Below are 12,971 nucleotides of genomic sequence, written 5' to 3'. Positions count from 1 at the left end.
AACCAAACAGTGATCATAGAGTCCTAAAGCTGCTCGTGGAACCGAGTGATATGAGTCCTTTATCGCTGTGTAACAGTGATCCAGTATATTACTGTCTCTGGTGGGACATGTGATGTGCTGTCTGTATTTTGGCAGTTCGCGGGAGAGATTTGCTTTATTAAAGTCCCGAGAATGATTAAAACAGAGTCCGGGTATTGTTGCTCACTCTCTGTGATCATATCAGCGAGTTTCTGTAAAGCTGTGGTCATGTGCGCTTGCGGTGGAATGTAGACACTCACGAGAATGAACGAGCAGAACTCCTGCAGCGAATAGAATGGCTTGCAGTTAATGAAGAGCGTTTCTAGATCTGAACAGCACATCTTATTTAACACAGTTACATCTGTATACCACCTCTCATTGATGTAAAAGCACGTCCCGCTGCTGCGCGATTTCCCCGTTGATTCTGTGTCCCGATCTGCTCTGATCAACGTGAAATTAGGCAGATGTAGTACGATGTCCGATATGTCGCCATTTAGCCAGGTTTCTGTGAAACACAGAGCAGCAGAGTTAGAAAAATCCTTGTTTGTGGAGATTCGCCTGATGGATGCTAGGCAACGGCATTCGAAATCCGCTCTGACGAAGGCTCGCTTCCCCCGTCTGTGCTTCCTCCTGTAGCGTTTGACCAGAGCTACGGCTCCGCCAACTACAATGTCCAGCAAAACGTCTGAATAGTCAAAATCCGGTAAAAGATTTTGTGGTGTGTTCTGCCGAATGTTCAGCAGGTCATCCCTGGTAAAACTGATCGTATTTGAGTAATAAAAAACAGGAAAAACCAACAAAAACAGTATAAACACTGAAGAGCAATGCACAATAGCTGCCATCTGCGTCGCCATCTTAGATCTATATATATATATATATATATATATATATATATATATATATATATATATATATATATAATCATGAATAGAAAAATAACCAATTCTTAATATTATTTTTGCCCATTCCTGGTTTCTATATATTGCTTACCATACATCTTGTATTGCATGTGTGCAAAAGAAACAAAACAACAAAGATTGTCAGCATGCAACTAGGGATGTAATGATTACGTTTAACGATAAAATTCCCCACGGTTAGTATTACCATTGCATATTTTAACGATTACCACGATTTGAACAACTCACGATAAATAAATACTGTCCAGCATAAAGCGCAGTTTTAAGTAACAGTCTGACGTGCGCACAGCAGCAGAGTAGTTTCGTTTTGAGTGAAAATAGGGCGGAAAAGCTGGGAGATTTTAAAAGAGTGCTAAGGGAATTATACAAATGAATATATGAATTAATTAATTATATGAATGTACCATAGAGGACTGTCTTCAGAAACGATTCAATGGCATTTTGTTTTCATCTTCGCTCCATGTAATACCTAATGGACGTGTTTTTAATCGCAATACTGCTTTGTCCGTGGAGGTTAAGGGAAACAGCTGTAATTCAGCTTTTCCATAAGCGCCACCTGCTGTCAGTGAGTGGATTTACAGAGACTTATATTTACATTCAGCCTGTGTGCAGCAGTTTCTGTCTGGCCAAAAAACGGACCGAATTTGCATTCCCTGCTGTAAATGTTGACCGGTTGATGAAAAACCAGCTTATGTGGATTCTACACATTTAAACAATTCAGATAAGTTATCTAAAATTATTTATGGAGCAGATTAAAATACAAATAATATTTTTTTAATCAGTTATCATTTTGACTTAACACTTTTCTTTATTTACAGTCTGAAATGTGAGGTTTACCATTATATGAAACTTTTTCAAAGCTTTGTTTGAACATTTACATAAGATATTTGAACATGCTATTAAACTGGTGTGCGGTTTGTTGATTTATAAATATAAAACTTGTTGAAGTGATTTATGTGTCGATACTTTTTGAACATCTCCATATTTTAACAATACCATGATAATACGGATAACCGTGATAACTTTGGTCACTATAATCGTGATAAGAAATTTTCATACCGTTACATCCCTACATGCAACCAGTTTAGAATCTTGAAAGATAGCCCGGTTTCATTGTTTATACGTAGATATTAATACGTAACATTTACAAGTACAAAACGTACATTTTTGTACATTTTTACTGATGTTAAAACGTACAATTTAAACATATTTCAATGTTTAAAGAGTACAAATCACTACATATTTTTAGCTAAAAAAAAATTATATCATTAAGATATTTGTATCAATGCATTTTTATCATTTTATCAATAAGCGATTTAGATTTTTAGACCCCTTAACCTACCCCCAAACATAACCTACCCATTTTATAGCAAATATAAAAAGACATAAAACATAATTGACCTAAATATGCAGGGAAATTACCATGTTAGTAATAACATAGCATTAAAATATATATTTATAGTCGCTAATCCCACGCCTACCTCTAAACCTAACCATAACTATTTCTGTACAGTATAATAAAAACATGACGGACAGATAAGTGCAATCACAATCATTAATTCATTGCAAAAGTGTCAAAAAGCAGTACCACAGTAATGGTTAAATGATTGCAGAAATCTTATTCATTGTAAGGGTTTAAAGTGTAGTCTTGTTTAACATTATATAGGCCTATTCTTGGAAACGACCTAGCCGCAGAAATCGCACAGAAGAGAACTAAATATTATCATTACATATTAAGTAAACAAGTAAAAATTTAATAATGCAGTTGAAAACATAATGGCATTGATATGACACCTGAAAACAATAATAATTTCAATATTCATAAGGATTCATTTTTAGGTGTCGTCAATATGTAAGTATTATACTTAAAAATTCTGAAAATACATATGTGTACGTTTAGATGCTGTAAATATGTCTGTAATATGTTCTGTTATATTTACCTATGTTTGTAATTTTTCTATGCTGATTTACTCACCTACAAAATCACCCCAATCATTGATTCTTTTTTTTCCAAATAGAGCTTTTCAAGTCATCTGGTGTTTTTTTTGTTGTTTTTTTTTTTCATATCGCAATATATATTGCAGAAAGAACATTGAAGAAAAAAAATATAACCAGAAGCAAAAAATTTAAATTAAAATTTGTTTTATAAAAAATATTTTTATAAAGCAACAGCTTGCTGCATAGAAAGAGAGAGAGAGAGAGAGAGAGCGGGAGATGGGTAGTCCTTGTTTTTGCAAAAAGTTTTAAAAAAAATAAGATGCTGAAGATTGTACTTCATCATGACAAAATAATAGCTTTGTGGTTGTTTCCCATCTTTGCGGCTCTCTTCAAATCTGAGGAAATGGCCTGGCATTTGTCACACTTAAGAGATGCTGATGAGACACAGAGATTCTGACTCACCTCTTTCTGTCGCTGGTATATATCACACTATTTCACGCTAGACACACCAAAGCTAACAACCCTACCAGTGTCAGTAACAAGGACGTCAACACAAGAAAGATCAGTGATTTAGCAAAGACTGAGGTACCATCACACAGCAAGACATAATCTTCTAATAAAACACAGTGTTGCATCTGGCTTAACAGGGGAAGAACCAGAGCCATTATGCATTGTGTGTTTTGCAAATTATTTTGCCATGCTGACATGCATACTAATTTGCTTGTCGTATTGTTTTCAATCATGAGTCTATCAAGCCTTATATTTCATTTTCATTTTTGCATTCAAATATTTAAAGAGACGCAGACAGAAACAGTATGCAAAGGAATTTAGGCTACTGCCTATATGTACATATAAGTACATATCCCTAACAGAAATGCGTGTGTGTGTGTGTGTGCGTGTGTGGTTTCCATGGTTACTTCCTCCTGAGAGTAGCTGTTCTTGCGAAGTTAAGGATGACAACACAGTGTATGTGTTTCCATGGTAACTCACTCCAGATTGTGGTTTGTCTTTGCACAGTTATGAAGCGAAAGGGTCTTTCTATGTGCATTTTCATGCTTATGCATGTATGTTTGTATATTTGCATGAGCAGTCATGTGTTCATATGTAGCTGACATTTTCCACAAAAGGTACACAAAATTTTAAAGTGATCATGAAATGGAGACTCAAAATGTCTCACTTATTTAATAAGTTATTAAATAAGCATGTATCCTATTCTGTGTCCTAAACTCCTGAAACACTGGAGTCTTATATTTTAGAACAGTCAATGCAATTTGGGAAAGAAATCAATCAAATCTGTATGTGTGTGAGCAAATATTCAGATGTAATCCTCCTTTATAATCGTTAACATTTTCATAAGTACCTGTAATTTAATTACACTGTTTTTTCTCAGTAACTGTAACTGATTACGGTTACATTTATTTTGTAATTATCTTACATAATTCTGTTACATGTAACTAGTTACTCCCCAACACTGATGCCATCATTGTATGTATGTATGCAATCAAGGAAAAGTGTTCCGAACAACTCTTGTCTATCCATCCATCACAAGAGTCATACTGCTATTGGATAAAGAAGCTGCTCCGTCAAACTGATGGTTTTCTGTCAGTGGATGTAAAGAAACTACACCTCCAAAAACTGCATAGCCTTCCTAAAGTTTTCTTTTGTTCTTCACATTTAACAACACAGTTTTGCAACAATGAAGTTAGCCAATTACAGCAGTGAGCATTCACTTCAGTTTCTGTAAGAGCTAACACCCCTTGAGACAGACACCCTTCTTCTTTTTTTCAAAGAGAGTGAAAATGGTGCTATTTACTAATACCTAACCTTGAGACACCAAATCTGAAACTGCATTTCATGACCCCTTTAATAATTTGCAGGTGCGGATGTGCAGGTGCATCGTTGTTCTCCCCACTCACTCTGTACCGTAGCAGTCCTGGTGCAGTTGTATAGGATGGCGAGCTCTCCAAACACCTTCCCCGGTCTCATGGTGCAGAGTTTCATGCCTTCCTTTGTCACCTCCACCCTGCCATCTGAAAGCAATCAGAAGATAAATCCTTAAGTCCATTGATGATGCTCCGTTCATGAAAGTAAGCATGACAGTCTGGAAATGCATCCGTGCCGGCTGCCTGGATCGAACCGAGCCTGGCCTAATACATTCTAATAACAGTCTCATTTCATTAGGTCAGCAGACATGAGCAGAAGATTCAAGGGGAGTGGGGGAGGTGGGAAAGGTAGGAGCTCTCTAATGTAATGGCACAGAGAGAAATAGGCCAGTGAAAAGATAATAAAAAAAGAAATGAGTAGAGGATTAGCAGATTATTATCCCTAAACTATTAGATGAGATGCAGTGAAACCATTCTGAGAGGGCCTGGGACTGTTACTTCAAGATTCATGCGCAAGACAGTAACGTCTTCTGCTTTAGCTCATGGGAAATTCAACAACAGTCCTGGCTGAAGAGCTCATCTGTCACCTCATGCAGTTTGTGAATTACACCAAAGCTTCCGGGGGCCCCTCCTTGGAATAAAGTAGGTCTGAAGAAGCGCTTCCTACTAAACGCTGGCAACAGCGCAGTAGCACGCAAAAGCAATGTTTATGCACAGACTGACAGTGGTGTCATGTTGTTCAGATAACAAGCATACCGGGGGAACGGGTTTAATAATTTAATAATCACTGTGTGTGTGTGTGTATTACAACAATTTAAAAGAACTGTTGTCCATTTTAATATATGTTAATGGATTAGTTCTGGCATTAATTACTCACCCTCATGTCGTTCCAAACCCATAAGACCTTCGTTCATCTTTGGAAGACAAACTAAGATATTTTTGATGAAATCTGAGAGCTCTCTGATCCTCCATAGACAGCAAGGATCTTATCACGATCAACACACAGAATCATAGCAAGGACTTCAGTAAAATAGTCCATGTGACATCAGGGGTTCAAGCATAATTTTACGAAGCTACGAGAATATTTTTGTGCACAAAGAAAACAATAACAACATAATTTATTCAGCAATTCTTCTCCCCGAGTTACCGTCTTCCGCCATTTTGGAGAGTACCCCAGAACTAAATCATCGTAATCAGCATTGTTTGAATGTGATATTGCTCATATAGGGTTGGGAAGACATATCGTTTCAGCATCAATATCGCGATGTGCACATCTGCAATAGTCACATTGCAGGATGTGCGATTTTTATATTGATCGTTACATTTATACTGATCGTTTTTCACGACAGCGGTCACATTGCACCACCCCGTGCTGCTACACTGGACGCGACAAAGCGACCATTACAAATCCTTTTAACTTTGTATCAGTACTTCATAAAAAGAACGAGGGATTTACTCTTGGGGATTTGCCCTGTCGCGCCGCATCCAGTGTAGACAGCATCATTGATTATAATGGGTTCTATTGTATTTTGTCCCTTGTGTAGACACGGTGAGAGCCACGCAGATGCACGTGAACACTGAATTCCTGTCACTTCCGCATCTATTTGTGCATGAAATGACACATACGCCCGAAATTGTCAAAATGCATGTCTATACAAGTATCCTTGTAAACACTGTTGCTTATGGCTTAGATGAAGTTAAACATTTTAAAAAGAAAATAGATAGCAGCATATTGGTTCACAGCAGTTTAATGTTTCTAAGGCTTTCTGTGTCATGAATGTTAATCAAACAACAAAACCCAGAGAAAAAAAATCACTTTTGGAGCTTTAACACAGATTTTATTAGATTTAATTTATACAGTGAAGACTATGCAGTGTTATTTTACATTTGATTATTCAACCAGTATACCTGGATACTGTTAGACTTGCCGGAAAAATATAAAGCACTGTTTATTTCATTTATATCTTTGTTCTGTTATATTTATCTGTTTGTAATTTGTCTATTTTTCTATGCTAATTTACTCACCTAAAAAATCACCCCAAAAAATCCTTAAACAAAAAAGAAAAATATAGGCCTAGTAAATATTTTCACTAAATAAATAAATATTATTACTTCTTAATATATATAGTATAAGAAATATGATGGCCTATAAATTCTCTAGAATTCACCCAACTTGTTTTTTTTTTCATACAGTCTTGAGTCGGTCTCAAATTTTAATCAGCTTAACACTAACCAGTAAGGTTCCTCTCCACGGGGGAAGAACCACACATTTTCTTCACATACTTCTTGGTAGGCTATTCTGGTTCTCTGATGCTATCAGCAAGGCTAATCCAAACAAGGCTACAAATACACTGACCCAGAATCAGTTTGTTGTGGCGCTATTCTCCTGCCACCTGGGGTCTGTCTAATGACAGATCTCAAACACCACTGGCCATCCCAAGCACTAACAGCACGAAACAAAAACATCCACTTTAAGCCCACCATGAACACCAGCCCACTCGGTCAATATGTAAATTTGATGCAATGCTTTTAAATTTACAAATTAGTATAAAAACTGAACACATGGCAGACATGAGTCCTATCAGAGTCTATTCTCACATCCTAGACTTTGATCAAGATTAAGTTTAGTATTTCACCACATGCTGACCAAGGGATTCCCCTGCAGTGAATGGGTGCCATTAGAATGAAAGTCTAATCAGCTGATAAAAACATCACAATAATCCACATGACTCCAGTCCTGGGGGCCCCCTGTTCTGCACACTGGCTGTATCCGAAATCGCCCCCTATACCCTCAAATAGTGCACTATTTGAGGGGACGGCCATTTTAAGTGGTGTTCGAAACCTTAGTGGATGTTCTCGAGTGCACTCATTCAATCCCACAATGCACCGCAAAAACGAGTGTACAAGCGATGTACACTCAACCATAGACATATGCACTCAACGGCTAGAGAATCCCCAGAATGCACTGTGAGAGTCGCGCGCCGAGTGAATTCCCGCGTCTCACCAGAAGATGGCGCCCGCAGCTGAATCATCCATTCATTGATTTTAGAAGCGCTCGTCCACGGCGTAATACAGTACAGAATACAACAAAGGTACAAAATTAATTGTAAATTGACTATTAGGGTTTATACATCATTTACGTGACAGAGTTCAAGATAAATCCTTCAATCTTACTATTGGAGCTGCCCGTTTCGAATGATTATTTAACAGGAAGCAAACTATGCAAAAGCGGCAGTCCTTCCGGTGCACTTAGTGTCCGAATTCACTCACTCGTTTTCATTCACTCCTTCAAGTGAACTATATGAGTGGACTAATGTAGGGAATAGTGAATGAGGGTATAGGGGGCGATTTCGGATACAGCCACTGTCTCCCTTATTTAGCACACCTGATTGAAATCATCAGATTGTTAGGAGAGCGATCCATGAACTAAACTAATGAGCTGATCATATCAATCAGGTGTGTTAAATAATGGAGACATGTAAAATGTGCAGAGCAGGGGGCCTCCAGGACTGGAATTGAGAACCACTGAAACATCATGTGAAGCGAAAAGTGTTTTTAACAAACAAATATATCATTAAGACATTTTTAAACTTCAAAACATTGCCTCTGGAAAAAAAAAAACTTCTCAACTGAATCCAGAGAGAAATATTTAAAGAATTTACAATATGTAAATGATTGTAATTATAATGTTTACAAGCGAAAACAGTTCTAAACAAATATGCTGGTGGATTTTGAAAGGACAACAGTGGAGGGACTTTTTCACTGGAGGAACTGTTATTATGGATTATGGGCTGGTATTTTGGCCAGAAGCAATGGTCAGAGGTGGAAAGAGTACGAAAATATTCTACTCAAGTAAAAGTACCATTACACTAATGAAATTTTACTTAAGTACAAGTAAAAGTACCAGTCTAAAAACCTACTCCAGTAAAAGTAAAAAGTAGCTCATTTAAAATTTACTCAGAGTAAAAATTACTTACATTTTAGTTACATTTTAACAGTGGGAGGGAGGAAAAACTGGGATAGGCCTATAAATCTCAAACTAGCTGTTTTTAATTAAAGGAATCTGTTATTTAGAATAATAGGACCTTTGGGCTGTTACCAGGCAAATTAAATCAGCATCAGCAAAGTTCATCTTTACAATGCAAAGGAAACACAGAAGCTTCATTTGAAGTGGCATTTAGATGTGTTTAATGCAGGACATGAATGCATTTAACCTGCAGTTACAAATGCAGAAATATTGTTTTGATATATGAGACATAAAATGTTGAATACTCATTTGAAATGATAAAAAAATAAATAAAAATAAAAAGATACTTTAAATGTAAAATTAAAACCGTCAGCAAGTCACTGTTAATAAATAAGTGAGTCATTGCGATTGAACCGAATCATTTAACGGTTGATTCATTCAACGAAACGAAACACCGCCATATTGCTCAGAGACGCAAAACTGTGCTATGGTGGCTGTGTTTGGAATTATTCGTGTTGTCGAAATAGAGCAAAAACAGGTAATATGGTGGCTAAAATGCAAGTCTCTTATTTAACTTCTTGCTTATTGAACTGTTGTAAAAAAAATCTATATGTTGTCATGCTGATTTTTGGAGAAAAAAACGGTACTCTTAGTGGGATATTGATTTACTAAATGAAATGATATAAATATATATTTTTTTTGCCCCTATATCTTCAATTTTGTGATCATTCTAAATGCGTTTTAGCAGACTGAATCACGCAGTGAAGAACACACTCTAAATGCACGCGCGCACTAGTCTAATCTACTAGACTTCACGTGTTTTGTTTGGTTTTTGGCAAAATACTGATAATGTCAAATCTCACATCGTTAAAACTACAATTACAATATTATCTGTCTTTATTATCTTGTCTGTGCAGTCCCTGCACCACTGTCTTTTTGTGTAACTTGTGCAAAACCTTCTGCTAAATGCATAAATGTAAATGTAAACTGTAAAAGCTTCATTTTAACCACCTACGCAAGGAAGTATTTACCTTACCTCTACATGCTTGCGAAGGGTTGATGTTGAAATTTTACAAGCTGCTAGTTTGGTCTCCCAAGGCAAACAGCTTACACTGCATAATAGAGCTTAAATATGGCCAGCGATTCACTACATTTCCTTCGATCTCAACTTCAGCAGAAGTCTGCACCATAACGCCTGTCTTGTCCGTCTGCATCTTTCTTGTGATTTTAGCGCCAGTTTGTTCTCCTGCCCATTATTCAGTAGTTTCCAGGGAGCGATTTTATTTTTTACTCCGTAATTAATGTGTTTTAAAATGTAGCAAAGTACAATACTTCAAACAAAATATAATTAAGTAAAAGTAAAATTACAGATTTTAAAAATTACTTTTAAAAGTAGAAGTAGGCCTACACAAAAAAGCTACTCAATTACAGTAACGTGAGTAAATGTTATTTGTTACTTTCCTCCACCTCTGGCAATGGTTTACAGTTAAAATGCATTAAAGACAGATTTGTACAGCTTTCAATTCACAAGACATTAACTGATGGACTGGAGTGGTGTGGATTACTCGTCATTATGATTTTTATCAGCTGTTTGGACTCTCATTTTGGCAGGACCCATTCACTGCAGAGGATCCATTGGTGAGCAAGTGATGTAATGCAAAATTTCTCCAAATCTGTTTTGATGAAGACACAAACTCATCTTGGATGGCCTGAGAGTGAGTAGGCCTACAATTTCATAAAACTTTCATTTAGAGGTGAACAGGGTTCACCCGCCAAATGTGGGTAAAAATCAGCTGTGGCGGGTAACGCTGTCAAATCACTAGCCAATTTGGCGGTTACTTTTCGTAAGTTATGTTCACTCATTAGGAGGTGGACTATTCATTTAAGACAAGTTCTGGGCTTTGGTCTGAAGGTCTTAGTAAATACAACACATTAAGTAATTTTAACATACGGCCATAACTTGTGATGGATAAAATCAGGTCACATACTACAAGAAAAAGAATTTGGCATTGCAAAGCTAAAATTATGTTGTTTGCTCTATGGGAATTCCAGGTCAGCTAATTATGCAAACGGCTCTCTGGGTAATTTGGTTCTTCAAACACAGATGCAGATTTCATTCAAATATCTTGACTACATTCGCTGTAATAATCAAATCTGTAATCAGAAATAACATCAAAATATTTTATATCCTGTATATTTAACACTATTAGGTTATATTAGATATGAAATACTCAAATATTTGCAACTTGTCCAATCATTGTAAACATGCTGGCTGGCTATGAATAAAGGGCAAAAATCATGTTAAATCATGACAGAAACTGCCTAAGTCATGTTATGTATCTGTTAAATGCTAGAAATTAGTGAAAACATGCTAGAAACACACAATATTTATAATTAAAATGTATATTTCTGGATTTTATTAAAGCAAAGCCATTTCAGCACAGGTTAACTGTTACATTATTTCCAATTTAATTATAATACCATAATGTATAAATGCCATTATTCTTGCATTTCAACAGGTTGTATGTATTTTTATGTAGGTTTATGTAAGTTTATTGTTTAAGTTAAATTGCAATTTAATTAAACTATTCTATTAGTAAAGCAGTTGCATGTTGCTATTAGAGAATCTTCAAAAAGTGGAGTTCTTAGGCAGCTGGGAAACACATCATGATCATTTCTTAAGGGCTAGATATACTTTTCTAATGGTATCATAAATTGTAATTATTCTACCGGTATTGTAATAGCACTAACATATTATTGCCTCTGGTTCAATATTGTTGTGAGAATGAAGAATGAACCGGCCTCTGGTAGAATCTTCGAGTATCACCTTCGCAAGCCATCTAATCCTGTTTATGTTACGCAAACCTGCTCCTGAGCAGGTTTGAGCTTAAGGACCTGTTGCTATGACAACAACTCAGATGAGCTTTGAAGAAAAGAATAATCCAGGATTGTGTCAAATCATCAACAATTAAATCCAGCTAACTCCGTAATCGACATGCAACAATGGGACCCTCTTTTCAATGACCTCATAGGCTATTATTATTTTTTGGCTCAACTCAAGTCAAAAGTAACAGCAAGTCGAATGTCAAAGTCAAGTCTCAAGCATTTCATATTAAAAGTCACACGTTCTGAGTCCGCTCTGACACCTGCATCACAGTAATACATCACACCAAATGTAACACTGTCAATGTCTTCTCTTCAGCTAAAGTTTTATTAGATTTCCATCATGTTCTGATGGCTTTATCTTGGCAGGGTAATATGAGGAATGAGGCCAGGCACAAAAGAAGGCTGTTGTTATCAGGGAGCTGTGACTATCAGCGTGTTTTCGGCAGGTCATGCTGAATGGTACTCTATTATCACTGCCTGCATCCAAAACCAAGGGAAATAACCTACTTTAACTAGGAAGCAAAATGTGGCATGCTTTAGGGCTTGGAGACAACAAGATGAAAAATCGATATATGCATGGTAAAAATAATGCTGGGTATCTTCTATGCTGGCATATCTGCACCTTTTTAATGCTTTACTGATAAACATTGTCATAATAGAGTACATACAATTAGTAGAATTTGGTCACAAACTATTTTAAGGTCCAATTCTCGCTATTAAGCACCAGGTGGAGAACACTGACCACTTAATGGCATAGAGGCGTAAAGCAAGAAGAGCAAGTTTCGTTTCATGTCTTTAGACCTCAATGTATTGTCACGAGCCGCAGCGTTTAGTTTGGATTTGTCTGTGTATGTATTTTTTTCTCTCTCAAAGCCGTGAGTCCCATTGACTCCCATTATATGACTGACAGACTGCAATGGTTTGAGTTAAAAATCCTTGTTTAAAAGTCACTTACATCTTGGATGCCCTGGGGGTAAGCAGATAAACATCAAATTTTCATTTTTGGGTGAACTATCCATTTAGGTTTCTTTAAAATATCTTTTTTTATTTTATTTTTTTTATTTATTTTTTTTATTTACCCACAGAAGCAAATAAGTCATGTGGGTTGGAAATGATGAGACTGAGCAAATAATAACTTGCCTATTGTGAGAAAAAGAAAAGAAAATGTATGTTTTTTTTTTGTCTTTCCAAAATATAGTAGTGTTTTACAGACAGAAAACATTACAACAGAAATCCATTTGTTACTAGGAGTCTCAACCAAAACTTCTATTATCCAAACGTTTGAAGCCACATAAAAAAAAAAAAACTGGTGCAGAAAAAAATTATAATAATAATTTCAGTCTGGAATTAATAAATTTCACA

The 12,971-nt window shown here is 36.3% G+C and overlaps 1 protein-coding gene across 3 annotated transcripts in view; it reads right to left on the bottom strand.

Annotated features, from left to right (window-relative positions):
- LOC306857862 (cGMP-dependent protein kinase 1-like) overlaps window positions 1-12,971 on the bottom strand; it is a gene marked incomplete at both ends in the record, with an annotated part of 167,023 nt that overhangs the window by 98,077 nt on the left and 55,975 nt on the right. For all 3 annotated transcript variants that reach the window (XM_079398101.1, XM_079398099.1, XM_079398100.1), the window contains one exon: window positions 4,790-4,903. In XM_079398101.1, coding sequence (XP_079254227.1) covers window positions 4,790-4,903 — 114 coding nt within the window. The remainder of the gene's footprint in view (window positions 1-4,789; window positions 4,904-12,971) is intronic.

The sequence above is a fragment of the Barbus barbus genome (assembly GCF_936440315.1).
Source record: "Barbus barbus genome assembly, chromosome: 38".
NCBI lineage: Eukaryota > Metazoa > Chordata > Actinopteri > Cypriniformes > Cyprinidae > Barbus > Barbus barbus.
Note: the sequence above shows the minus strand (reverse complement) of the source record. Positions and strands in the feature narration are given on the sequence as shown.